At 34.1% G+C, this 27,274-nt stretch overlaps 1 protein-coding gene across 6 annotated transcripts; it reads left to right on the forward strand.

Moving 5' to 3' along the window:
• Positions 1-103: 103 nt before the first annotated feature.
• Positions 104-27,274, forward strand: LOC123214534 (DNA repair protein XRCC2 homolog). Of its 6 annotated transcripts, XM_044634351.1 has the most exons (10): positions 107-376; positions 455-602; positions 2,662-2,828; positions 5,657-5,727; positions 6,487-6,549; positions 18,059-18,196; positions 23,922-24,024; positions 26,598-26,634; positions 26,720-26,820; positions 26,906-27,274. In XM_044634351.1, the coding sequence occupies exons 1-10, from the start codon at positions 197-199 to the stop codon at positions 26,927-26,929; spliced, it is 1,032 nt and encodes a 343-aa protein (XP_044490286.1). In that variant the 5' UTR covers positions 107-196; the 3' UTR covers positions 26,930-27,274. The 6 variants fall into 6 exon arrangements, 3 of the variants coding, with proteins under 3 accessions (XP_044490287.1, XP_044490288.1, XP_044490286.1); XM_044634352.1 differs by lacking the exon at positions 23,922-24,024 and having other exon boundaries at positions 104-376; XR_006501848.1 differs by lacking the exons at positions 26,720-26,820; positions 26,906-27,274 and adding an exon at positions 21,708-22,239 and having other exon boundaries at positions 104-376.

A 27,274-nucleotide genomic window follows, 5' to 3' on the forward strand; every position in this document is an offset into this window, starting at 1 on the left:
GTAAAAGTTTATGTTTTTAATTTTGAATTTAAGCTAAAACTTGAAATGAAAATACTCCTTTGCCCCTAAAATAATTAATTTTCCCAAACATAATCTATTCTTCAACAATGAGTCACTCCAAAACTCATGCCAAAATTCTTCGACTCTATTTTTATGAGACAAATCTCCGGTGGTGTATTTCTCAGTAAAACATGCAATGGCGTTAACAGGGTGGATTGAGGGGGACGAGAGTGCGGAAGATATGCTATCTCGGCTTCTAACTGATGGCTCTCCCTTCTTTTTCCTTCCTCCACTTCACAGGCTTCCTCTCCGTGTCGGCAATGTTCTTGAGCTCGTTGGCCCCCCTTCATCTGCCAAAACCCAAATCCTTCTTCAGGTACTCTACTTACTGATTTTAAATTATATTAAATCAAATTGAATTTAAGAATTTTAATTATAAAACACGTGCCCTTAGGCTGCAATCAGTTGCATCCTTCCCAAAGAGTGGAATGGGTTGCACTACGGTGGATTGGGGCGTCTGGTGATGGTCCTCGACTTGGATTGTCGTTTCGATGTTTCATGTCTTGCAAAATTTCTAAAGCATCGGATAATGGAAGCTAATGGTAAACCTACGCTTGTATATCTTTTTTATTTTTAACATGGCAATGCTTAATTACTTTATGAATAATGTTTGTTTAAATTTTATTTTAAATGTATTTCGGAATGATTGTATTCCTATCATCATAAGCAATTTCCCAAACCATTTGTAAGTTTCTAGTTCCACGTCAGCCTCCTAAGTGGTTTCAGCATCTACTCTGGTGCAGATTTCATTCCCATTGCTTATATGAATGAGTTCAATTTGGATGTGCTTTAAAAATTCTACAATTACTAATATCATAGGTTCTGAATGTTAAAAAGGGAAAGTACCATGGATTCACTAAAGTTTGGTTAATTATATTGGAGCCAACCTGCCCCTGTATTTTCATGAAAGTTATGAAACCATTGATATTATATTGAAATTTGTAAGAAAGCTTCTCTTTTCTACGTCTTTAACTTGCCTCTCCACCCTTTATTATCAGACTATAGCCGTACAAAACCTACTCTATTTTCCTCTTCACCATATACAGTATCTTTTAATGGTACTGGAAAGATTAAATTGCACCAACATCACTTGACTTTCAAACCAAAATAAGGACTGTGGTTATAGCCAAAAATCCATAGACTGCACCAGTATACTTGTGTTTTAAGAACTGTGGGCTTCTATGTGTTGCTTAGCTTCAATGGTGTAATATTTTGCTCATCGTTTCTCTTTTGAGTGATTGTAGCTGCAAAGAATTTCTTGCATTGTTTTGCTATGAGGAGTGATTTGTTTTGAGTGGAAGTGGAAGAAGTGAGAGGCTACTGAAGCCATGTTGCAAAAATGGAGCATTATCAAACCCGTGCTTCTAATTGACCCTAACATTATAAGTATTCATTCTAATTAAGTGCAAACCCTATTTATGAAACAAATTCTGTTTGTACTCTTTTAGTTGCCAATTAGTATTGATTTAAATCAATAAGGACTTATGTGGATCTACAGATTGAATGCTCCTCTTTTTTCTCTACCTCATATAGCTTCTAAACATTTGATAAATCATTTACCAACAAGTTTCTTACCTTTTTTGCCAAGGTTTTGGCCAAAAATACTAGGGCTTCTAGGTTGAAAATGTGAAGGGGCCATTAATTTTGTTAAAAACTTGTGGTTATGAGGGAATGAATCATATAACGAAATCTTTTTTGCATGGCTGTTATGACTGAGATCTTTGTGCATAAGTTTCCTGAATTTTTTATTATAAAATCCAATGGTCCATTTAGTATCATTTTTTAAAAATTGTTTACTGCTTCAGCAATTCTAATGCTTCCAACTTTCTTTTGATGCAAATTTTGAAAATTATGAACTAAGAAACACAATTCATTCTTCAAAATATTATGTGTTAAATTCAGTAACAGATTAAAGACTTTTTGTATTTTGAAAAACAGGATTTGAAAATGAAGTCATTCAATGAAAGTACCCAAAGATGTATCTTGCCTCATGGTATGTTATGTGTAGTTGAATTGAACTCTTCAAATCATATCTTCTTTCACTGCATTATGGTGTCCAACTTGTTTGCTAGATGTGCTAGGTAGCCAAAATAGCTTAGTTCTGTTCAGGTTCTTCTGAAGCAGTGCTTGTGGAGTGCATTTTTGATTTGGGAAAGGGAAGAAAACCAACACTTAATGGAATATGTGATAATCTATAGGACCGAATCATTTCTTTGCCTCTTTTGAGTTTCTATGACCAAGTAGGTTAAGACAGTTCCCTTTTCCTCATTAATTTGAAATGGGATGGAGTTTGGGATAATTTGTTCATGGACCTGTAATCTTTTTCCTTTTATTTCAGGGCAGTACACTTATTTGGGATATATCTTTTGTTTAGTTTTTTTGTTCTAGAGGGGGATTGTTTTGGATGTCATTGTGGATCTCTGGTTTGCTTTTTGATTTGTCTTTTCTAATCTAATATAAATTCTGTTTCTTATAAAAGAAATGTTTCCTTTAGTGATTGTAATATCTTTCATTTTAAGTGGAACATTCATACCCCTTTTGATGGTATATATATATTTTGATTAACAGAATTTCTGTTTTATGCAAAAAACAATGTTGTAGGATTGAGCAGTAAAGATCATCACGAGCAACAACTTGGTGACGAATCAAATTCCCATTCAAAAAGGAAACCTAATATCTTTTATGATGAGGAACTATTTGCAGTGTGCATGAGACGGTTCTTGTATGTTCGTTGTTATGACAGCTTTGAATTTCTAACCACTCTTAAGGTGAGGAGCCATTTTCCTTTATAAGTAATTAGTTAAGAAAAATTAATTCAAGTTTTTTGGCACTTGGAAGTTCAATACTTGTTCACTGTGCCATTCTGGTAGTTTTTAAGTTGGCTCTTGAGACTTTTGTTATCTTAAAGTCCCAAACTGTCATGGCAATGAAGTTACCAATAGCTAGAGTGATAATTGAAACTGAAAAAGGATTACAAACTTATAAAAACTCAAGCATAAAGGGTCTTGAAATACATATGAGAATCCAGTACCTGAAAATACTCTCATTGACATGCTTATTACATTTAACACCACCTTTGCATGTTGATGTATCCTTCTACAGCTATCATTTAATTATAGGATGTTGAAAGTTGAAACACACTTTTTAGTGATGTGAAAAATTACAAAATTATGCTCCATTTAGAATTTCCTATTTGAAGAAATTATTACAGCTAATCTTAAACTGTATACTCCTATCCCAGTGTCTCCTAAGTTACAGAGCCCTGATATGGTTACTGCCAATATGGTCATCACCCTTTGCATTAGAAGGAATGTGTACCGAAGAATTCTTTTGAGAAACTAATTAACTACACAAAGGATTTTCTCAAAAATTTAAGGGATGGAAGGGCAAGAAAAGAAAGTGACATAGGTAAAAGGCATCAAGCTGAGTGGATAAATATGGCATTTGAAAAGTGCTACTCATTCTTTGTTGATTGAACTGAATATGCTTTTGGTTCCTATTTAGGAAAAAAAGAAAATAGTTTCTGGTTCAGTAAGTCTATCCTGTCACGGTGGCTAAGTATCATGCAAAAGCATGGGGAGAAACTGCATGTGTATTGGAATTGTGATTTTTTAGCGTTTTGTCAACGGTATTTGTGTGAATATAGACCAACCTAGTCTTCAACCTTATTGCTTTAGCAGCTAAAAACTGTGAATAACTTTGAGAATATTTTTCTGTATATCAAAAGAATGAATTTACATCAATATTTATATGAAATTCTAAATCCTACTTTAGGAAAGATTATATGTATTTTCCTAGTTTACAAAGATACAATTACCCTAATTATTAGCTTCCTAATTTAGAGATACAACTCAACAAAAACAAAATTCACTTGGTTAATTGACTAAATAAATACCCAGTAGAAAAGTATTACAAGTTGACATATTTAATCTTTGAGGGCGTAAAATTTCTCCATTGTTCATTTTATTGACTGGGGCAAAGCTTTCTTGTTCATTAAACATATTCTTGTAAGGATGATAAACAAATTTCACCTTGCTTGACATGATTTGAGTATTTTGAGAATATGGGTGTTCTATTAAGCTTGCCCATATCTTGTTAAAACATTAATTGAAAATAGTGCCAGAATAAAAGTATTTATCTGAAAAGGTGAAGGTTAATCTAATAGGATACAAGAAAATTTAATGTTAAAAATCTTTCTCTAATCTCAGGATTTCTTTGGATTGATTTAATTTGAATAATTGATTATTATCCCAAAATTATTGGGATTATTATCATTATTTTTTTAATTTAGGGATTCTTACCTTTAGTTAGGAGCATCATGAATAAATTGATGGCTATGATGCTCTTATTATGCCAACAGCATCATATTCATCAATTTCTAATAGATCCATTTCAGGCAGAATTGGACAAAATCTATAATGAGAAATTTGAAATAATGAGGACCCTTTTGGAAGTTAAACTTTGGGTTGAATATGAGTGTGAGGAAGAGGTAAAAAAGGCCTTGATGCAAATCCTTAGGAAATTTAAGAAAAAATAAAGGAAACCGTGGTCGACTTTAAGAAGAAACAATTGGATTAGAATGAAGTCCTAAGAACAAGACTTTGGTTGAAGCTTTCCAATTCAAGTGCAAATGCTTGGTCCCTATCATTGGTACCAGGGTTTTGAACCATTTGTAGGCAAGCTAGGAATGCTTGATATCCTTTCACTGGCTTGAGGGAAAGTGTTGAAAACTCTTTCTCTTATCTCAGGATTTCTTGGGATTGATTTATTTTGAATAATTGATTATTATTCCAAAATTAGTGGGGTTATTATATTTAATGATTATTATCATTATCTTTTTAAGTTAGGAATTCTTTAGTTAGGAATATCATGTATAAGTTGATGGTTATGCCTATGAATAAAATTGAATGAGCATTTCATCTCATTTCACAGTTAAAATACATTTAAATGTGCTTCTTTAACCACCCAAAGTCATCAAAGCAGTTTTGTATAAACTTTAGTCATCAATTATAACCCAGCTCTTCATTACTAAAACCTTTACAATGTGGAGGTATAAATTGGGTTAAGCAGGGCAGAAAATGACTGATATTCACTCAACACAAGATGAGGCTCACAGTGGCCTTGTGTTGATCTGACATATCTTGGCATGAAAGTCCCATGTTCCAGCAACTTCATGGGGAAAGAAGAAATTTTCAAATCCAGTATAAATTTTTTTTTTTTGATCGGGGAACATGTTTGACTTCATTAGACAGGTAAAACCGGGGTCACAATGACTGGACCCACAGCCAAATTGGGACTGTTTTTGGACATTTTTGTTACCACACATTCGGGTAAGGCTACCCACCTTTGGTGGATTTCGAATCAATTTTTTGGCAAAATTCAGTATAATTGTCAAAGGAAAAAAAATGAAGGAAAAACTGTTTATGCTTTGTGCTGAAAAATGAAAAATATTGTAGAATTTCATATGCGTGAATTTTTTATACAAACCAGGTATATTGTTGATGGCTTCTATTATTCAATTGTGGTCTTTAATAAGCTTTTCAAGATATTGAAAGATTTATGATTGCCTTTCTGATTTCTGCTTTGTTGGTTCCAGACATTGCATTATAGGCTTAAAAAGGAAAGTGAAGCGCATGGAATTAGTGTTCATTGCCTTCTTATTGACAGGTTTGCTTGATTTTTTTGTATCTGATTTTTTTCTTTATGTTGGATTTGGTATAGGTTATAGTTTTATTTAACTTTTTTCCCTTCTACCTGGAAGATTTATTTTTAATTTATTTGTGGAGAGGTAAATCTTTGCTGTTAACAAATTATAGGCAACTTCATGTGGCCATGCAACATTTCTCTTTTCTAAATAGGACGATTTATATGAAGGACTCGGTTTTAGATGTTCTATAAAATATTTTCTTTTGACAAGAAGTTGTGTCTATGCAACATTTTGTGCAATTCAAATAATACTGACAATGTGTTAGTATTCTGTAATTGAAATGACAAATTCATAAATACAATTATAGCTTGACTAATATGTTCAATATATTGATTTCTTTACTTTTTCTTAAATACATAGATTTCAAGTTTGATTTAAATCCAAACCCACTTGAAATAATATTGGGATAGATTCATTTATATTTTTCTTAATAAGAAACTATTTATTTATTTTATTTGACCCAAAGTATTGTCCATATCGTAAACCATGAAGATGCTTATTTTTTGATCAATGATTATTATAAGGGAGGAGGGCAAACAAGGAAAGTATTGTCTATAGCATGCTTATTTGATCCAAAGTATTGTCCATATCCTAAATTGGTAAATTAACATTGTGTGCTTTTAGTGCATTATTTTCATGCTATAGAAGGGAGGAGGGCAAACAAGGAATTATTTTAAATAATTGTGTCGCTATCTTTGATATGTATACCTTTCTTACAGCATTGGAGCTTTTCATTGGGTTGATCGGGCTTGTAGACCCTTGCCAGTGGGTGGTGATAATAGGTAAATTTTTATTTGATTTCCCTTTAAGTTCTTTGAATATATTTAAAATATCTTATGCATTAATTTTTCCTCTTAAAGAACTCTTATGGCGGAAAAATGTTTCTCTATTGTTTTTGAATTGTCTCATCCATATAATTTTTTTAATATCATTTGATAGCTTATAAACTATTTTTACTAGAAATACTATTTTGTGTCACGATATTTATTTTCCATAGGAGTAAGCATATTTTATGAAAGACATTTCATACAATTTGTTGGTAATGTGGACCAAATTTATCATGTAGGGACTTGGTAAGTTATTATCTATAATAATTATGCCTTTTGTGTTTTATGCCTAGGTAGCATGATGGAAAGAATAAGGAATCATTTTAAGTTTTGTTAGAGTTTCCCGTAAGAGAAAGTCCCTTCAGTATCAAGTTTTAAAAAGTAAATTATAACTTTAACTAAATGGATGAGGTTTCAAAGAAGTTGAATATGGATCTGATCTTGGAAAGCCATTGAAGAAACTGAAATTAAGAGTATAAATTTTATTCATATTTTTACTATTACAGAGATACGTTTATATATACACATTAGGTATTCTAGATTAGGAAAATGAATATTTGATTCTTATAATTGAGATCCTATAATCAGCTTCTACCATAATTAAATTCCTATAATTAAGCTTTATATATACTAATGCACATATTTACAGATTCTGCAACACTCCCCCTCAAGTTAGATGTTAATCATGCCCAACTTGTTACAAATATAATCAATTCGAACCCTATTTATAGCCTTAGTGAAAATATTCCCTAGCTGTTCTCCAGTCTTTACATATCTTGTAGAAATAAAGTTCTGCTAAATCTTTTCTCGAACGAACTGATAGTCAATCTCAATATGTTTAGTTCGTTCATGAAACATAGGATTGGAGGCAATATGAAGAGCAACTTGATTATCACACCATAATTGTGCTGGTAAGGACATCTGGAAACCTACTTCAGTCAAAAGTTGATATACCCACAGTATTTCACACACGGACTGAGCCATAGCTATATATTTTGATTCTACACTAAATTGGGACACAACACTTTGCTTCTTGCGCTTCCATGATACCAAATTTCCTCCAACAAAGACACAATAACCAATGGTGGATCTTCTATCTACCTTGGAACCTGCCCAATCTGTATTTGAGAAACACTCAATATTAGTGTGACCATGATTTCTATACAATATACCATGTCTAGGAGCACCCTTCAAGTAGCACAAAATTTGCTCTAAGACTGCCCAATGATCGACTGTTGGAGATGACATGAATTGACTTACAACATTGATAGAATATGCAAGGTCGGGACGAGTCACTGTAAGATAATTCAACTTTCCCACCAATCTTCTATACTTCTTGGGTTCTTCAAATAGTTCACCATCTTTTGTAAGCTGTAGATTAGGAACCATCGGAGTGCTACATGGTTTGGCTTCCAATTTTCCTGTCTCAGTCAATAAGTCAAGCACATATTTCCTTTGAGATAGGAAGATGTCTTTTTTGCTTCTTATTACTTCAATACCCAAGAAATATTTCAACCCCTTTAAATCTTTTGTTTGAAACTGTGTGTGAAGAAATGATTTAAGAGAGGAAATTCCCACAGTATCGCTTCCAGTAATGATAATATCCTCAACATACACAACTAGAAGAATACTACTAGTTTCAGACTGTGTATAGAAAACTGAATGATCACATTTGCTCTTTATCATGTCGAACTTTTGAATTGTCTGACTAAATTTTCCAAACCAAGCACAGGGACTTTGTTTCAAATCATACAAAAATTTGCAAAGCCGACAAGCCTTTCCATACTCTCCCTGAGCAACAAAACCAGGTGGTCGGTCCATATAAACTTCCTTTTGAAGGTCACCATGCAAGAAGACATTCTTGATATCCAACTGGTGTAAAGGCTAATTATAGGTAGCTATCATAGAAATAAATAAACAAACAGAGGTCAACTTAGCAACAGGAGAGAAAGTATCAAAATAATCCACCCCATAAGTCTGTGCATATCCTTTAGCAACCAACCGAGCCTTAAGGCGAGCCACTGATCCATCCGGATTAACCTTAACTGTGAACACCCATTTACATCCAATAGCTTTCTTTCCTGCAGGTAGATTGACCAAGTCCCAAGTACTATTATCAGCTAAGACATTTATTTCCTCTATCATAGCCTCACGCCAACCAGGATGAGATAAAGCTTCATGAGTGGTGTTGAGAATAGAAATAGAATCAAGTGATACAATAAAAGAACAAGAAATAGGGGATAAGTGACCATAAGAAACAAAAGAAGAGATGGGATAAGTACACTGCCTTTTACCTTTTCGAAGAGCAATTGGTAGATCAATATCATTAGGAACTAGATCAGACGACGAAGAGAATGATTCAGGACATGTATTCGGAGGTTGTTGTCGTCTAGAGTACACCTACATAATGGGTGATCTGGTAGGAGTCGACTCTTCAGGTAGAAGAATTTCTGGAGAACTAACGGATGTAGAAGCATCCTCTAGAGGGTGAGATGAGGTAACAGTGTACACCAACAAATCATCATCCTCCCCCTGAATGTTGTAAGTAGGAGAAGTAGAGAAAAAAGGAATGTTTTCCAAAAATGTAACATCAGATGACACCAGATATTTATTTAGGGTGGGGCAAAAACAGCTATATCATTTTTGAAGATGAGAGTAGCCAAGAAACACGCATTTTAAAGACTTGGGATCTAACTTTGTGACAGCAGAATGAATATCACCAACAAAACACGTACTACCAAATATTTTTGGTTCAATAGGAAATAAAGATTTATTTGGAAAAAGAACAGTGTAAGGAATCTGACCTTGGAGAACTGATGATGGCATACGGTTAATTAAAAAACAAGATGTGGAAACCGCATCAACCCAAAATTGTTTGGGAACTTGCATTTGAAACAAGAGTGCTCGAGCTGTTTCAAACAGGTGTCTATTTTTCCTCTCAGCTACTCCATTTTGAGATGGTGTGGCAACACAAGAGGATTGATGAAGAATGCTTTTTTGGATCAAATATGACTGAAAAGATTCAGAGAAATATTCTTTGACATGACTCACAATCTAACGAAGATACATGACGAAACTGTGGACATAGAGTCTTCAACACAGATAAAGAAGGATGCCCCAATCGATAGTGAGCTTTGAATGGCATTTGCACATCTAGGATATAGAGACCCCCAGATTCATGTTCTCTACCAATAATCTGCTTCGTCGTAAGATCCTGAAATAAACAATGATCAGGAAAGAATGAGACACAATAGTTAAGAGCATGGGTGAGTTTACTCACAGAAATTAAATTAAAGGAAAACTGTGGTAAACTTAAAACAGATGACAGTGAAATTGACGGAGTTGGAGTAACAGTTCCAGAACCAAGAACAGATGATGTTGATCCATCTGCTAAAGTAATATTAGAAGGGGATGCAAATGACTGAAAGGTTGAAAAGAGATTAGGATTACCTGTAGCACCAGAATCAATGACCCATTTGGATGAGGAGGAAACAAGACATGTATTTGGTTTACCTGACTCAACACTGGCAGTGATAGGAGTTGATGAAGACTTTAGTGATTCTTGGTACTGAGAGAACTTGACATAATCATCTGCAGAAATCATAATAGTCTCTCCAGATGATGAATTGGTAGCAATGTTAGTCGCTGCAACATGTGCTGATTGGGATTTTGGAGCCCAATTCTGCAACTTCCAACAAGTGCGCTTTGTATGGCCTGGCTCGTGGCAGTAATAACACACAATCCCTCCTGACTCATGATTACGATCAATAACTTTGTAACGGTTACTGTTGCTCCCTCATCTATTTTTATTATATGAACGTTCAGTTTCAGGTGCACCACTTCGACTAATAAGAATGTTGTTACTCTGAAATGATGGGGTGCTTTTAGTACGAAGTACCCTAGTAAATGTGTCATGCAAAGATGAAATTTCAGGACTGACAAGTATTTGAGATTTGGCAGTTTCGAACTTAGATGGAAGACCAACTAGAAAGCTCATGATGACCATTTGTTCTCTTTGGGCTTGTTGAACCTTCGCATCAGGACTAAATGGTAACAACATATTAAGTTCTTCATAAATTTTTTTAAAATCCATAAAATAAGATGTAATGGTCTTGTCCTGTTTTTTTGCACGATAGAAAGCTTTGCACACCTCATATATACGAGAAAGGTTACCTCTTCCAAAGTACAAAAAATCTAAATATTCCATTAGTTCTTTAACCAATTCACAATGATTAATTAAACTGACTACCTCACTTTCAATAGAATTCTGAATCTGTAAGAATAGTCGAGCATCATCTCTTAGCCATGCTTGTCTAGTACCATCCATAGGAGGAGCTTGCGTGAGGTGATCATCTTTCTCAAGACTTAACAGATATAGTCGAACAGTTTTACTCCACTCTAGATAATTTGAACCATTAAGTTTGTGTTCAGTGATCTTTGACATTATCAGAACCATTTTAGCCATAGTTATCGGTTTAATATCGGCCATAATAACGCTCAAAACAACCAAATAGAATAAATAACAAGGAACCCTTGCACAAATTGATTTCTGCAGCAACTAGGACCCAAATACACTACATAGACGACAAAGAACAGTAAAAAAGAAGTGGAAATCTGGTCAAAAAGAGAGATTCGACGACGGTGAACTGCGACGAAAGTATGGGGATCTGAATGGTTAGCGTTGTCTGAGTCTAACTATGCCAACGGTGGGAACCAATGCGCCATAGAATAGGAGATCTGAAGTGTTCGTTTTTAGAAGAAACAACTGGCATGTGTGGGTCACGCGCTGAGCTTCCGGTGGCCGAATTCTGGGAAATTGGCAATTGGCGAAGCGTGCTCCTTTTTAGATTGGCGGTGAGAACTAATGGTCACTCTACATGGGTGATCTCGAAGAAATTGCTCACTAGGGCTAGAAGAATATTCTTCATTTTACTAGTTCATTGTTTCTAAGGTGGGAAATAGCAAGGAAACTCATTTTTGGAAGAATAAGTTGCTTTGAGATATGAGCTTGAATTACCACTGCACTATTCTTTGTAGAGCGAACATCAAATGAAAAGTAATTTTCAGGCTGGTTCCTATCAACTCTTCTTCCTGATGTAGAAGATGAACTTGAATTACAAAAGGAATATCATGGTGGAAGAGAATGAAGAATTTGTTGACCTAATGGGGCTTCTTGATAATGTATCATTAATGTATCAAGGGAAGATAATTGAAAATAGATGCTTAACTCTTCTGATTACTCTTGCAAATTTTGCTTTGAAATGTTATGTTAAGAAATTTTTCTAGCAGATATTCAGTCATTACTATTCAGTTTGAAAGGCAAAGTTCCTCCCAATTTTAGGTTTTTCATGAACATTGACTCAAGGAAAACTTAAGCACAGAAAATAGTATTTAATTAAGTACCATCGGATATACTTCAAAAAGTTGCCTTGGTGTGATATGCAAAAAACAGTGCAAAATTGTTTGATGGTTTGTTCCTTCATCGTTTAGTAACCAACCTGTTATGAGGAAAGTTAAGAAAGAAATCAATCTTCATTGTGCTATCTCTGGCTCTTGTGTTTATGTTAGAGAAAATTTTTTTCTTTGGGAAAAAATGGTCAAGACTGTAAAATTATGTAGTTTTAGCTCTTTTATGTTTGATCTGGGATGAAATGAGTAATTGAACTTTTGAACAATGGAGGAGAATTGTTTTATGAGATAGTGATGTTTATAGCACCTAAATGTGCTTTTATTAAAAGGACTTTGATGATATATCTTTTTACTTAATTCATTCTTAATGGTTAGAGGTTGTGTTCTTGGCGCTGTTCAAGTTCTAGTGATCTTTCTTTCTTTTTTATTTTTCTTCTAATCTTTTTTTCACAGAATACATTAATTCATGATAGTCTCTTCCTTAGACCCTGATAGATAGATGGGTTGTCTTTGTTATATTGAAATCTTGCTCCACTAATTTCATTGCAATATTAGTACATACCTTTTCATTTTTTTTGTAGTGATTCTTGGTAAGGCTTTTGCCCAAACTTTTGGTGAGGCTTTCACCAACACACGTTGTGTATCTTAGGACCCCTAATTTAGGTATAGAGATCACTTCTTCCTTGTAAAATTATTTTATTTTCTCTATACAACTTGTATCCCTTCCTAGAGGAAATTTGCCTGTAATACTTATCTTGCAAAGAAATGTAACTCTACAAGGAAGCTACTCTACAACAATCTAACAAAAGAAAATAGGAACCCTTCTAAAGCTATGAAACCCAACTTGCTCTAATGAAAACTCTTTTCCATCCAAAAAAAATTAGGGAGGCATCTCAACTGTTGCAGAATATGTAAAATATATATATTATCATATACGAATAGATTTTACAAATACTAGGGCTTGATCATAGAGATTTGATAGTGGTAGAACTTGATTATAAGATCTTAATCATAGGAATCAAATATTCTGCTTTTCTAATTTAGGATTTCTAAGTTGTATGAATACATGTATCTTTGTAACAAAATATATAAATGAAAATTATTTCTCTTCAATTTTGTTCATAGAATTAAAGCTAGGTTTGCTCAAGTGAGCAAATCTGTCTTTCATTTTCTTCCTACCCTAGTGAGCATAGTTTTGGGTCACCCTTGTAGAGTGATTGTTTCATCTCATCGTCGATGTAAGGAGCGTGCCCTGAAGACCGGCCATTTCCCAAAATCCAGTCATTGAAAGACCGACGTGTGAGCTACACGTGCCAGCTCTTTCTTCGCCAATGTCCTTCATCAATCTCCATCTCCGGTGAGTATGAGTTCTCACTACTAACACCAATGCACTCAGAAGGTGCCAACGATCAAAACCTTGGAAGCCCATCGCATGCGTCGTCACAGTTGCTAGAATAGTCGACTTCGCTGATTTTTTATCCTTGTTCAGACTTTGGTCACCTTTTTCCAGTGTCGTCTCTCTTTGTAGAACAAATCTTCATAACTTTTGCTAAAATCATTCGATCATACATCTTTTTATTGTATCTTTATCTTTGGGGGTTTTGAGTGCTATTATAGTTGATAATAAACCGATAATTATCGCCGATGTGGTTTTTTTAATGTCAAAAATCATGGAACACACGCTTAATGGTTCTAATTATTCGGAGTGGAGTAAGACAGTTTAACTTTATCTGCTAAGCCTTGAGAATAATGATTACCTTATGCAAACCCTTCTTACGGGTGGTACTAGACAAGCATGGTTGAGAGATAATGCTCGATTATTCCTACAGATACGGAATTCCATTGAAAGTGAGGTAATTAGTTTGATTAATTGCTATGAATTGGGTAAAGAACTAATGTAATATCTAGATTTCTTATATTTTGTAAAAGGGAATATTTCTCGCATATATGAGGTGTGCAAAACATTTTATCGTGCTGAGAAATAAGATAGGACTATCATATCTTATTTTAGGGACTTCAAAAAACTTATGAATAACTCAATATGTTGTTATCATTTAGTCCTGATGTAAAAGTTCAACAAGCTCAACGGGAACAGATGATCATCATGAGTTTCCTAGTTGGTTTTCTTTCTAAATTTGAAACTACTAAATCTCAAATACTCGCTGGTCTCAAGATCTCATCTTTGCATGACACATTTATTACGGTACTTTGCACAAAAAGCACCTTTCTATTTTAGACTAATAGTGCTCTTGTTAGTCAAAGTGGTGCACATGAAACTGGACGTTCATATGATAGGAGTGGTAATAGAGGAGGGGGAACCAACAACCGTGACAAAATTATCGATAATCGGAGTCAGGATTCGGGAGTGATTGTATGCTATTACTGTCATAAGTCGAGACACACAAAGCACACTTGTAGAATATTGCAGAATCGAGCTTCGAAATCTTAGTCACACATTGTAGCCATCGACACTAAAACCGGTTCACCATCTGGAGAGACTATTGTGATTTTTGCAGATAAATTTGCCAAATTTTCTCAATACCAAGAATCACTAAAGTCTTCATCTACTTCTATAACTACCATTGCTGAGTCAGGCAAACCAAATACATGTCTTATTTCCTCATCATCCAAATGGGTGATTCTGGTACCATAGATCATATAGTAGGTAATCCTAGTCTCTTTTCTACTTTTCAGTCACATGCATCTCCTTCTAGTGTTACTTTAGTAGATGGATCAACATCATATGTTCTTAGTTATGACACTGTTAATTTAACTCTATTAATTTCTCTGTCATCTGTCTTGAGTCTACCAAAATTCTCTTTCAATTTAATTTCTGTGAGTAAACTCATTCGTGCCCTTAATTGTTGTGTCTTATTTTTCTCTTACCATTGTTTATTTAAGGATCTTACGATAAAATAGATTATTGGTAGAAGACATGAATCTGGGGGTTTGTACATCCTTGACATGCAAGTGCCAAGATCCATTGTTTGTTCTAGTGTCTTAACTCCATTCGAAGCACATTGTCAATTAGAACATCCTTCTTTACCTTTGTTGAAGAAACTATATCCTCAATTTTGTCATATATCTTCATTAGAGTATGAATCATGTTAGTTTGTCAAACATCATTGTTTGTCTTCAAATTCTAGAGTCAATAAACAAGCTAGTTTCCTTGTCCTATTATGTCCAAGACTGAATTTAAATATGTTGTTACTTTTGTTGATGATTGTTTTTGTATGACTTGACTTTATTTAATGAAAAATCATTCTGAGGTGTTTCTTATTTTTGTGCCTTTTGTTCTAAAATAAAAGCACAATTTAATGTTTCTGTCCACACCTTATGAAGTGATAATGCAAAAAAATATTTTTTTAAATCTTTTTCAATCATACATGATTCAAAATAACATTCTTCATCAATCTTCTTGTGCTGCCACCCCTTCTCAAAATGGAGTAGCTAAAAGAAAAAATAGACACTTTCTTGAGATAGCTCGAACACTCTTATTTCAAATGCAAGTTCTTAAACAATTTTGGGCTGATGCAATTTCCCCATCTTGTTTTTTGATTAATCACATGCTTTCATTTGTTCTTCAAGGTTAGACTCCTTGTAGTGTTTTCTTTCCAAATAAATCTTTGTTTCCTATTGAACCTAAGATATTTGGTAGTACTTGTTTTATTCGTGATATTCGTCCCTATATCACAAAGTTAAATCCAAGTGTTTTTCTTAGTTACTCTCATCTTCAAAAAGAGTATATGTGTTTTTGTCCTATTCTTAACCGGTATCTTATGTTAACTAATGTTATCTTCTTGGAGAACACTTTTTTCTTCTCTACCTTTCCTACCCAGTCTATTCAGCAGGAGGAAGATAATTTGTTAGTATACATTGTAACATCTTCTAGTCCTCTAAAAGTTTCTCCACCTGTTGATTCCACACTTACTAGCTCTCTAGAGTTTTCTCCACTAGGTGACTCTACATTTGTTAGGCCACCTATTATCCAAGTTTATTCCAGACATCAACAATCTCCAGATATATGTCCTGGACCAATTTCTTCGTCGTCTGATCTAGTTTCAAGTGATATTGATCTTTTTATTGCTATTCAAAAAGGTAAACGCCAATGTACTTACCTTATTTCTTCATTTGTTTCTTATGATCACTTGTCATCTTCTTCTTGTTCCTTTATTGCATCTCTTGACTTTATCTTTGTTTCCAAAACTAACTGGTTGGCGTGATGCTATGACGGAAGAGATGAATGCCTTAGATGGTAATGGTACTTGGGACTCGATAAACCTACTTGTAGGAAAGAAGCTATTGGATGCAAATGAGTGTTTGCGATTAAGGTTAATCCTGATGGATCAATGGCTCGACTTAAGGCACGTCTTGTTGCTAAAGGATATGCCCAAACTTATCAAGTGGATTACTTTGACACTTTCTCTCTTGTTGTTAAGTTGACATTTGTCGGTTTATTCATTTCTATGACAACTACCTATGGTTGGCCTTTGCACTAGTTGGATATTAAGAATGTCTTTTTACATGGTGACCTTTAAGAAGAAGTCTGTAGAGAGTAACCACCTGGGTTTGTTGCTCAAGGGGAGAATGAGAAGGTTTGTTGCTGTCGCAAATCCTTGTATGGTTTGAAACAAAGTCCTCGTGCTTGATTTGGAAAATTTAGCTAGGCAGTTCAAAAGTTTGACATGGCAAAGAGCAAGTTTGATCACTCAATTTTCTATAAATGGTTTGAAGTTGGTAGTATTCTTCTAGTTGTGTATGTTGATGACATTGTCATTATTGAGAGTGATACTATGAGAATTTTTTCTCTTAAATTGTTTTTTCATATTTAGTTTCAAACAAAATATTTAAGGGTGTTGAAATATTTCTTGGGTATTGAAGTGACAAGAAGCAAAAAAGGCATCTTCTTTTCTCGAAGGAAGTATGTGCTCGACTTATTGACTGAGACAAGAAAAATGGGAGCTAAACCATGTAGTTCCTCAATGATTCCTAATTTGCAACTTACAAAAGATGATGAATTGTTTGAAGATCCCGAGGAATATAAAAGACTTGTGAGAAAGTTGAATTATCTTACAATGACTCGTAATGATATTGCATATTTTGTCAGTGTTGTAAGTCAATTCATGTCTTCTCTAACAGTTGATCATTAGACAACTTTAAAACAGATCTGTGCTATTTGAAAGGAGCCTCTAGACGTGGCATACTGTATAGCAATCATGGATATACTCACATTAAATGTTTCTTAGATGTAGACCAGGCAAATTCAAGATAGATAAAAGATCTACTATGGGTTACTATGTCTTTTTTGGAGGAAATTTGGTATCTTGGAGGAGTAAGAAGCGAAATGTTGTGTCTTGGTTGAGTATGGAATCAGAATATAGAGCTATGACACAGTTTATGTGTGAAATAATGTGGATATATCGACTTTTGAATGAAGTTGATTTCCAAATTTCATTACCAGCATAGTTGTGTTGTGATAACCAAGTTGCTCTTGATATTGCTTCTAATCCTGTGTTTCATGAATGAACTAAGCATATTGAAATCAACTGTCATTTCATTCGTGAAAAAATTCAACAAAATTTGATTTCTACGAGATATGTGAAGACTAGAGAACAACTAAGAGATATTTTTGCTAAGGTTATAAATGGAGTACAGGTTGAATATATTTGTAACAAGCTGGACATGATTAACATCTATGCGTCAGCTTGAGGAAAAGTGTTACAAAATATATAAAATATGTATATTACCATATAGGAATAGATAATTCAGATACTAGGACTTGATTATATGAATTTAATAATGGTAGAACTTGATTATAGTTTCGAAATGATAGGAATCAAATATTCTGCTTTCCTAATCTAGGATTTCTAAGTTGTATATATACATGTATCTTTGTAGCAAAATATATGAATGAAAATTATTTCTCTTCAGTTTTGTTCATCAACTATATATCATGCCATGACTCCATTTTATTTTATTGCCATTATGCTTAAAGCTTTAAGTTTCTAAGAATAAGTTATTGACCTGATGTGGATTTTGTTTTGTTTATGTTCAGGAAAAGTTTGTCTCTCTTGGGGGTATTAGAAACCATTGTTCAAGAGATCAACAATCTTTTACTGGTTCATCCCTTGGTTGTTATAGCTACTAAAACCACCATTATAGGTGATAAAAGTTCAACTAATGAGATTCCACGGTGAGCTCCTAAGAGGCCTGTCTTTTTGTATTTTAGTTTCGTACTCTATGTATAAAACTCAAAATTTTTTATGCATTGAAGTATATATCTATGGTGTTTCAAATATCCCAAATTGGTATGCTCTATACGAGTAGGCCACCTTAAGTTGGTAAATTTGGGGGACATAAATTAGTGGGCCAAATTTAATTTAGGCTTACCATGTAAAAAGTTAAGAAAAGTTTAGTATGCCTTATTGAAGTATATATTCTAAATCTTCCATCAATAAATTATGCCAAATCTTAACTGTTCGTATAAATTTGTCCATATTTAAAGGGGTACCTATTTTTTTAATTCAAAATGATTTGATTAGTTGTTATGCCTATAATGTAGGACAAATATGGAAGCTAAGGGCTATTTAGTCATTATCTTTTAATATTTTTGGATTGATTTGACTTGGTTGAGTTAAATTATTGTCTCATTATTTTATTAGGATAAGAATTTTTAGAATCATATTTTGTTTAGGATTTGGTTTCTTTAGCTTATAAAGAAAGGCTTTTGTTATTATTATTATCATGCTTGATAATTGTTTGATTGTTTATGATATATTATATCATATGAAAAATGGTTATCTTCTATTATTCATATCTCATAATATGTTTTGATGAATCATTTTGGGAAAAATGGTAGTGTTCTTCCCTATTTTCATTATTGTTTCAATCTTTACAAAATGAATAATATATATAGGACAAAAAAAAAAAAAAAAACAACCACCAACTGCCTAATTTAGTGGTAGCCAAACTTATAGACCTAACCATGCCTAAACTTCTTTTTGTAGCCTACTATACAATGTATTATTTCTCCACACTCTCTTTAAGCTAGTGAATACACATTTGCCATTCCAAACTTGGATACAATTGATACTACTAAGTCATGTGGTAAGTATATTTGCTAGTTAACATTTGGTGGACACATAAGGTGTGCATATCAACTCACTTTTCAACTTTTCCTTAATGAAGTATCTGTCAAACTCTGTGTTTTGTCTGGTTATGTTACAATGGGTTATGGGTGATGTCAATTGTATAGTTGTTGTCACAGTAAAGCTTCATCTATCCATCCCATTTAATATTCTAGTCTTCTAAAATGATATTTATTAGGGACATCCTTCCTTAGGCACAATTCAATCTCATAAAATAAAAAGTAGATAAATTGATAAATTTGGCAATAAGAGGTGTCAGTCCTCCTCTAGGCCAAATCCCCCTATTTTTATTTCCCTCAATTCTTGTTTTTCTTCTTCTTTCTCCTTTTTTATACCTTCCTTTTTTATTTTAGTTTCCCTTTTTCTCTATATTCTCCTTAATTCATTACTTGTCAGCTTTATTCTTTGTGTAATTCCTACACTTGTAACATAGAACCTTTAATTCTTCATTTGTAACTCATGTAGCCAGCTAGTTGCCTAACAATACCCTCCTCAAGAAGAGCCACCTTGTCCTAAAGGTGGAATGCAGGGAAATTCATGGCACAATTCCTCATTCTATGGTTCATCAATGCCTTCATTGGTGTCCACCAACATAACTCTTAGTTGCTTGTTTTGGTAATAGTGGTTGGGTCCAAAGCTTTCATCGCACCTCAAGTAGTCATTTAGCAATTTTTTTGATTGGATTTCTTTGTCAAATAATGGTTTGAATGGTGGTTAGTTACTAATTTCATCGGTCACTCGTAGTCTGGAATTTGAGTTTTCCGGATAGTCGTGGGTCTTTCATGTTGAAAGTTGAGTTAGGGAGAAGAAGTTTGAGTTTTGGTTCAGAGTGTTTGTGGATAATGGGTCATGGATCCTAGGTTGAGTGAATGGAGGTCTAGGCTTAGTGAATTGGGTGGGTTTATGTAGTTAGGTTGGTCACTATGTAGGTTGGGGGTACCGGTGTAGAATGAGTTTTGTTTGATTGGGTTAGGGTGTGTAAAGTAGGGTGGCTTTGGTTTGGATATTTGACTGGGTTGGTTTAGTTTAGGTGTTTAAAAGATAATTGGGTTTGGAAACCCAAATTTAGGTTGGGTGGCTGGGTTGAGGTTCATTTGAGTGAGTTGGATTGGATGAGGAAGTTTGGGTTAGGGTGTATAGTATTTGAGTCGTTGTGAACCAATTAGGTTTTGGGTTGAGTTTTGGGCTTGGGTAGTTATTGGGTAGATTTTGAGTAGGAAACGAGCAATTGTTTGTGTTTGATGGGGTTGGGGTAGGACATATAGATGGAATGAGATTTGAGTTTGGGTTATAGATTTTGATTGGGCTAATGGGGTGGTTAATAAAAATGGATGATTGGGTTAGGCTTTGAGTAAATTTTGGGTTTATGTAGGTTAGGTTTGAATTTTGAGTATTAAGGTTGGATTTATTTGAAATGGGTTTGGGTTTGGGTTTGGATTATGTAATTTGATTTATAAATTTCTCCAAAAAAAAAAAAAAACTTAATAGGCTTTTGGATTGGATTAGTGGGAAATTGGATGGGGCTATTATTATTAATTTTTTTTTTTTTTAACTTTTACCTTTATGTCTAAGTCTTTTTTCCTTGAAACCCTTAAACTTTATTTTATCACCAACTGTACCCACCACTTGAATGAATAGATTCCACTTATTGGATCTCGTCTGATTCTCTCAATTGGCTATCAAAAGTTGTTGATATCTTTTTTTGGTAGCTCAAATCGGTTGCCTTCTTGTTGGAAATTCCCAACTCACTTGAATAAACTCGATTCCTCTGGTTCCTTGTCGTGTATGATTAGGATAATATCGTCATTTGAATTGTCTTCCTTAACCATAATAACCGTCATGATTTACATTCACAATCATGATTTGGTTCTTCTATTCTTTCACAGCAGAGACAAATTCTATTCATTGACATTGTTTGGATTTCCGGTTGCGTCAGTCACCAGAGGAACCTTCATCTTCCATTTTCTTCTCGTATCATATCCGCTTTCCCCATTCTCATAATCGTAATGCTTTGATAGTACTTTGTTAAGGACCTCCTTCCCTTAAACATAAATCAATCTCATAAAGCAAAAACTAGATAAATGGATAGATCTGACAATAAGAGGTGTCAGTCCTCCGCTAGGCCAAAGCCCCCAATTTTTATCTCCCTCAATTCTTCCTTATATCGTTAGTCTTCTTTCTCCTTTTATAGTCTCTTCTTTTGTTTTAAATTTCGTTTTTCTCTATATTCTTTACTTGTTAGTTTTATTCTTTGTTGTAACTCTTTCACTTGTAACGTATAACCTTTAATTTTTCATTTGTAACTCATGTAGCTAGTTGATGGCCTAATAATCTTCAACCACAAGAGTTTACAAACTTTATGGGCCATTGTTAAGAACTTTGTCTCAACACAAGATCTTGTCACTGCATTTTGTTTTTAGCAATCTAGTGTTGTTTGTATTCAAACTTTAATTTAAAGCAGCCCAAAAGCTAAGAAGAAGTTGACATTCAAGAAAGAAACAAAATTCAACAAAAACTAGTTTGAGTAACTGACATGTTGTTTCTGTCTGGGTGAAGGAAACCACTTGTTGGTCTTGGCTCGGTTAAAAAAACCAAAAAAAGACTTGTCACTTCCACCTAGGTGAAAGAGTCGACATGTTGGTTTTTTTCTGAATGTAGAAAGTAAAAAACAACACATTGTATGAATGCAGCTGCAAGAGACAACAAATCAGTTTCTTAGGTTCTTACAGAAGAAACAGCAAATTTGTTTGTTGTCTAAGGCCTCCTTTCCAAATTCATGACTATTGGTTTCTCTTCTATAATTCAACAATTGAGACACACATCCCAAGATCCGACAACCAAAGGGTTCAACGACGATGACAAGGTAGATCTAAGGTCACAGTGGTAGAGTTGAATCGACAATGGCAAAGACAACAAAGGAGAAGAAATTGAGTAAGCGATGGTGGTTGAGGTGATGAACTTGAGAACAAAGAAGTTTTGGCAGTGAAGGTCGTAACAGTGACATCTAGAGTTGACTAAAGCTGTGGTGATGGAGGTCACAACAGAAGAAATTGGTAGAGCAAGATATCGGGGCCATGAAGGCACATTGGTGAGGTTCCTACAACTCTAATACCATGTTGATTATAGGAAAGGTAGGAGCTTCCTTCCTTTTTACATTGTTGTTTCAATCTTTACAAAGTGAATGATATGTAGGAGATAATGATAGATAGCTAGCCAGTATTCAACCAACAAACATAACAAATAAAGAAACATAAACTATTTTACTAATAAAGGGGGATATACAGTGGATAAACTGGCAATTTGAGAAGTCGAGGCCTCTTGATTCCAATTATTCAAGCATCAAAAACCTCTTAAATCAGCCTAAAAGGGTGCCCAAACCCTAATCTTCTTCCTTCCCTTCACTTTTACAACCATAATTATCATTTATATACTAAACTCTAACCTCAAGAATTAGGATATGTGTCCCAAAGACCCTGAGTCTCAACATTACTTACCCATTTGAGAATCACTTTGTACTCAATGTGAGAAAATTAGATTTTTCTCGTTTTTATGCCAATTATCCAAAATAGTTTTTTTTTCCCCTTACATTTTTTCTTTCACTTTTTGGGCATTTCCTTCTTGTTTCGGCTTCTCTAAAGTGTCGCTTTTGATGATGAATGAACTCCCCACATGATTTTAAGTCGTCGATTCATCTTCCCATGGTGATGGTTCACCTTCATAGCACCCTCCATCGTGATTCTTTGACCTTTCCACCATTTTTTGTCATTGATTTGTCTCCCCACACTTATTTTGCCTCTTTTCCATCTTCCTCAGCTTGCACCTAAGTTTATTCGTCCCTTTGGCTGATTTGCCTCACCAAAGCTTCCACCTCGACACTTAAGCTTCCTATTGTTAATCTTGCTTTGATCCACCTTTAATGACCTACTCCCTTGTCATTTCGTATTCTGAACAACCACCCAGATTTCAATTCGACTTCCTCACCATTTCTAATTATCTCTCTAACCAAAATCACATCGAAAACTCAAGATCTCATTGCTTTAATATCATTTTGATAGATACCCATCCAATACATACCCAGAACAGCCAACAAACACAACAAATTAAGAAACATAAACTATTTTATTAATAAAGGCGGATTTACAATGGATAAACCCACAATTCGAGGAGTCAGGGCCTCCCAATTCTGACTATTCGAGGTGTCGGAAACCTCCCAAAGTAGCCTAAGCTACCCAAACCTTAATTTTTTTCCTTCCCCTCCCTTTAACAATCCTATCTTTTACATACTAAATTCTAACCTCTAGAATTAAGACATGCATCACAAAAACCCCAAGTCCTAACAGAGACAAATCAAAAGACAACCACCAGCTGCCTAATTCAGTGGTAGCCAAACCTAGGATAAACCTAGCCTAGCCTAAACTTCCCTTTTACAGCCTACTTCACAGCCTATTATTTCTCCACAATATAATTAATTAGGTGTTGCCACAGTTGTCAAGAAGAGGAGAAAGTGATAAACATGGAGTCCTGATCAAGAGAGAGAGAGAAAAAGATATGAAATGAAACACAATTTATAATAATGATTATTTTTTATTAAACAATTGATTAATTTTTATTTAGCCAATTGCTAAATAAGACAGAATGGGTGTTGTAGTTTTTACATTAAAAAGTAGGTGTTAGAGACAAATGGTTATAAACATAGGGTTATACTTTCTCTTTTCTTCTAGCTCCAAGTACTGTACTGCCAAAATGAATGTTAATTATTTTTTCTCACAGGAAGTTGGGAAATTGGTCTGCAACAAACAACTTATGTTCAAGAGATTCAAAATGTAAAACTCAGCATCTCCCTTATCACGAGTACATGCCTTCTATTTGGCAGGTAATGATACATGATTTGTTGCTTTTTGCAATATTCATGGTATGCTTTTAGCTTCTGTGTATCATAAGATATTTTACTAGTTGCTAAATACTATAATCTAATTGTCTAAATGTCTAAATTATTAGTTGAAAAATGATAGCTTTCAGTTTTTGACTTTTGCCACATAACATCCTTGTCCAGAGTACCTTCAACCTGCAGAGGAATTTGACCCCAAAATGCATGGTTAAAGATATCTCTTGTCAAGAAATTATCATAACTACATATTTATTTTTCGACAGCTTTAGCTTTCCGTTAAATGGATTTTGGCTTGTTGGGTTAGATGATCTTGTAATAGCATTAGTGCTTATAATGACTTTCAAAATGTGCTTTTAAATGAAAGAGTAAGAAGGATTGGTGGATACTAAGCTGACTTATTGTTTTCCTATGCTTCCACTCAAAATTTTTTTTTTTAATTTTATTTTTCAACTTCGTAAATTGTCTCCTTAATGAGTTGTTCTGTAGTGAGAAATGTTGGATTATACCAGCAAATCCTGTATTGTGATTTTCACAACCTAGTGGCTAGACTAATCAAACTTTTTATGATTCACAATGTCCCCTATCCAGCTTCATAATGGCTTTGCTTTGGGATTGTACATAAAGTTTTGAGATTTAGGGAAGATTGTTATGTAAGTGTTTTTATCACTATGATTTAAGGGGTCTGGTCTAGTTTGTCAACAAACTTTGTGATGTACGACAACCTAGAGATTTAATTCATTTTCATATTCTCTTGTTTTCTTGTTCTTCATTTACTTAACTGATTTTTTTTTTTTTGGGGTCATAGAAGAGTTGTTTCCATAAAGGGTTTTTTTAGACTTCTATTTTATGTTGTTATTAGCAATGTGGTCTCCTCTACATAGAGAGGCCTAAGTGATTCATGTTATAAGATTTGATGCACTGAGAATAAATTATTGTTTTCCCTCTATTTTTGTCTCTATATTCCTCCCCTTCTATATTCTTTCCCTTTTTCTTTCATTCTTCATGATCTCCATGAATTGTTATCAGAGTCAAGTTTTTATCCAAATGGTTTTGCTTACAGTGATAATTCCTTGAACGTAGTCACATTTAAAATTAGTAAGCCATAAACCCGGACTACTCTCGGGAAGTTTGAAGACTCAAAATCTTGCATCCCAGACTACTATCTAGACGGTTAGTATCCTCTGCTCTGGTGGCCATCAATGTTAGTGAACAACCACTGCTAACTCCATTCAAGTCACAGGGTGTTGATATGTTTCTAGGCAACAACATACTTTCTCGTTTTTGCTAGCTGTGCTGCCACAGCTTTTGCCTTGAATTGCAGCCATTGTGCCCATCTTCAACCAGCTCTGTTGACACCAGCTTGTTCCTGGACCAACTATTACCAAGATTGCACCATCCTGATAAAAGCCAGGCACGTACCTCATGCTGTGCGTGGTTTGGCACAATCTATTTATAACTAATTTTTCTAGGATTATTTGCATCTAAGTTGGTTTTTTCATCCAAGGCTTATGATCCTAAAAATTGTCCCCCGTATAACTTTGATAAATAAAATAAATTAGTCCTAAATTCAATACCAAGATTAGTAAAGGTAAATGATAAATAGTTTTGACATGATACTAAATAGTGTGGATAAGTTTCCAAAAATTACCACAACAGAAAATTTTCCAATACTAGAAATACCATATGGCCTAGATTAAGAATCTCATGCTCCCAAATGTCATTAGAAACCTTTGCCTATTGCTTATTTTCCATGTGAGTGTCAACCGCTGAGTGAAGAATTCCTAAGGAGGATATCCAAAGATTGAATTTAACCTTCAGAATACCAAATCATCTCTAGTTACACTCAAACCAGGTTAAGATTGCTTTTTTTCTAAATCAGCAAATTATCTCTTGTTAAACCTAAAGTATATGTTGAGATTAATTTTGTAGATCATGGATCCATTTTAAGATCTTTTTTCCATATCATTTGATCAATAAAATGTGGCTTTATGCTTTCAACACTAGCCGATAGTTCAATGAATGATGAGATAGATGTGATCTAAAGGTTGATTAAGGCGCTTTCAACCCTTTTGTGCATCATTTTCTAATAACCATGATTGATGTTGAATAACCATAATTTTATATATGAACCAAATTTCGTTACATGTTTGTAGGATTGATGTGAGATAATAGAGCTTTAATAACAACCTTGAATACTTGATATTCGTTTCTAACAAAACACAGCATTTTTTGTGGTGCTTTTCACTTTGATTTTCACTTTCAATAAGTATGATTGATCTTGGATAAAAATAATTTCTTGCATAAATCAGATGTTCTGTTTGGTGCTTTACACTTTCAGCAAATATGATTAATCTTAGATAACCATAATGTCTTGTCAGATGTGGTTAGATGTGTAGACTTAATATGAGAAATGAATCTTACTTTCATAATGAGTAGTCTGGAATATCTGATTAGATATGCTTGGATAATATACTTTTAAGCTTCCATGAGGATTGCAATGATTGTCATTAATTGCTTAAGTTTTCTGATCTTTACCTCTGTTCTTTTTGCCGATGCAGACCTTTGTTACACACAGAGTACTTGTTCAAGCCACAGGTTCAGACTTCTCTATGCTAGAAAACTTGAGTAAAACAGCCTTTCATTTATATCTTTAATGTAGATTTCATTTATTGTTTTCCAGATCAGAATTGTGCCATCGATGAGGTTCAAGGACATTCTATCTATTTGTTGGAATGGTTACTGCCACCTCTGAAATCTTATTACAAATTTGCCGTTGGAGAAGTAAGAAAGCTTGGTATAAGTTAATGAGAACAAAGCATTGATATTTGTCATCGATCTTTTGCATAATTGTGCTTGTAATATGCAGGCTGGTGTCGTTGTCACATCATGAGATGTAATTGTGTCATGGAAGAAGTCGTGCTGCTTATCTCTCGAACTCTCTCATGTTGCAATGTCAAATCTATTTCTGCTCATCTCTTGAACTCTCTCAAGATCCAAGGGCAAACTGTCGCATTACATTCTAAGTTTATGTCTTGTTAAAACTGTTAGAAAATGTGTATTCAAGATAGATGGCATCTGAATGAAACAAATATATTATAATTTGGATTGCCTGGGTACATCTCACGCTTCTTATCCTCCCATTTGGAGGACTTTTCTTCAGTAATTCAAATATGAGAGATAATTTTATGTAGATTCAAAAAAAAAATTTTGCAATTGGTTTTTATCTTTTGTTTAA

Source organism: Mangifera indica, chromosome 4 (assembly GCF_011075055.1).
Source record: "Mangifera indica cultivar Alphonso chromosome 4, CATAS_Mindica_2.1, whole genome shotgun sequence".
Classification (NCBI taxonomy): Eukaryota; Viridiplantae; Streptophyta; class Magnoliopsida; order Sapindales; family Anacardiaceae; genus Mangifera; species Mangifera indica.

Coding starts and splice junctions, on each gene's coding strand:
- LOC123214534 (XM_044634351.1), top strand. CDS start 197: ATGGCGTTAACAGGGTGGATTGAGGGGGACGAGAGTGCGGAAGATATG. Junction 5,728..6,486: donor CATTGCCTTCTTATTGACAG/GTTTGCTTGATT, acceptor CCTTTCTTACAG/CATTGGAGCTTTTCATTGGG. Junction 18,197..23,921: donor TCAACTAATGAGATTCCACG/GTGAGCTCCTAA, acceptor TTTTTCTCACAG/GAAGTTGGGAAATTGGTCTG.